Source organism: Papaver somniferum, chromosome 9, assembly GCF_003573695.1.
Source record: "Papaver somniferum cultivar HN1 chromosome 9, ASM357369v1, whole genome shotgun sequence".
NCBI classification, from domain to species: Eukaryota; Viridiplantae; Streptophyta; class Magnoliopsida; order Ranunculales; family Papaveraceae; genus Papaver; species Papaver somniferum.
Window position 1 is genome coordinate 103,078,841 of NC_039366.1, and position 2,064 is coordinate 103,080,904.

A 2,064-nucleotide genomic window follows, 5' to 3' on the forward strand; every position below is an offset into this window, starting at 1 on the left:
TTGCTATAAGCGGTATACGTGCCCCCCCCATCTGGTCTTGAGAAACGCTGGAACCTGGGGTGTTCTTCGTGTTTCCTCTTTCTCTCCGCTGGGAACGTCACTCTAGACGGGCTACAAACTGACTTGGTCGGCTTCGTCTTCTCTTCTTTGCTCCATTTTGGTAGCGGAGTAAGTTTCACGTTAGGGATTTCATCTGACTCCTCTGCCAAATCGTAAAAAACTGCATCTGCCATGTAAGCTTCTTCCGGGTCAAAGGGGTGGCTCGTGTCCGGTATCCGAAATTGTCTCCCCCTATATTAGTCTTGACACACTGATGGTACGTTGACGCTATCACTTTATGATGGAGTAACCACCCTCGTCCTAGCAATACGTGGAACCCTGTGTCGTCTTCTAGCACATAGAAAGGGGTAAGCCCATGAATGGTACCAATTTTCTTAGCCAAGTGGACAATCCCGATAGCCGTCTGAGTATGTCCCCCAAATCCTTTGACCGTCGTGGTTCGCATTTTGATCGCTGACTGCTGTACTCCAAGAAGGTCCAGTGTGTATGTAGAAATTAATTTAGAGATGCACCCCCATCAACGAAGGCCCTCTTCAACGGAACCTTATTGATATACGTGGTCAAATACAGGGGCCTGAGGTGCTCTCCCGGGTAGCAGATATCCTCGTCTGTGAATACGATGGCTTCTCTTGGGAGGGAATCGTAGGGATTTCCCTCGGAAATCGCTGTTATGGCCTTGGTCGCCTCCCTACTTCGATCTTCGGTGAAGCCTAGCGAGTCGAAAAACTGTTGAGCCAATATTGTACCCGCGAATTTGCTAGCCACGTCATCCGTGTTTGTAAACGCACGGTCCTCCGCTGCAACCTCGCATACTTCATCCTTATCTTCCCACGGTTTCCATTCGTCTCCACTGGGATCGTGGGAGAGAATCATAACATGATTTTGAGTCGTCTTTCCACCCTCTGAGTCTCCCATTTCAATTTCGCCTACTTCCAGTTTCTTCTGGAACATTCTCCTTAGGTTGTAGCAGTTGATCGTGGGGTGTTGTACTCTGCGATGAAAATGACAGTACCTGGCATCGCTTTTCTGGATATCGTTGGGGTTTGCTGTTGTTGGCGGCAACTGAATTTATTTGTTTTCCACCCATTGCTCTAGGAGTCCGACGATCTGCTCTTTGCTACAAGGCAATGGGGGAGGGAGCGGTTGATACCTGTACGACTGATTCGTTTGCGCACCCCAGCCTTCTTGCTTGTTATTTGTGCGGGTGTTTCTTGGCGTAGTTGAGACAGTGTTGACTGCGTTGCGCCAGATGTAATCCGAATTGCTCTCTTCAACGCAATCAGCGATTCTTGCTGCAGCTTCTTCTAGCTCTACGAAGGTTAGGAACTGAAAGTTTACCAAGCTTTTCTTGAAGCACGATATCATTCCGCGCACGCAGATCTCCACTAGTGCATCTTCTTTAATTTCCTCGTGGAAGCTCAGCGCGAAGTGGCGAAACCGAGTGATATCCTTTCCTACGTCTTCCTCTAGTCGCTGGTTACATTTACTCAAGTCGATGGTCGTGACCTTCCTTTTTGCAGAGTAAAACTTTCTGAGGAAGAGTGTGGAAAGGTCCACCCATGAGCTGATGCTTCCCGGCTTTAGGTTATCATACCAAGTGAAGGCTGTCTCAGTCAACAATTTCGGGAACTCCCTTAGGCATAAATTCCCATCAATGGATCGGTCGTTCATAGAAACAATAAACCGGCTAAGATGCTCTCGCGCATTCCCTTGTCCATCATACGCTTTGAATTTTGGTGAAGTATAATCCTTTGGATATTGATAATCCACGACTTCAGAGGTGTACGGTCTTGCCATGAAGTCGTAATTATTCTGTTTTACCACTTTGTAGTTCATTTCGAAAAACTTGGCCATCGCCTCCTATGTCATTACGCTGTGATCCTCTCCTTTGTTCTCCCCGTTCTCTAAGTCTCCCTTGACGTTTTGCTCTTTGCTGGCCTCTCTCAGCAATCTTCTCAACTCTTTCTCCCCGCGGACGTGCTCCTCCATCTCTTCCTACATTCC

At 47.9% G+C, this 2,064-nt stretch overlaps 1 protein-coding gene across 1 annotated transcript; it reads right to left on the reverse strand.

The window, feature by feature from the left end:
- Nucleotides 1-1,128: 1,128 nt before the first annotated feature.
- LOC113312366 lies at nt 1,129-1,857 on the reverse strand. Its single transcript, XM_026561122.1, has one exon. It carries the CDS (start codon nt 1,855-1,857, stop codon nt 1,129-1,131), a length of 729 nt encoding a protein of 242 aa, XP_026416907.1.
- Between the last annotated feature and the right edge of the window lie 207 nt (nt 1,858-2,064).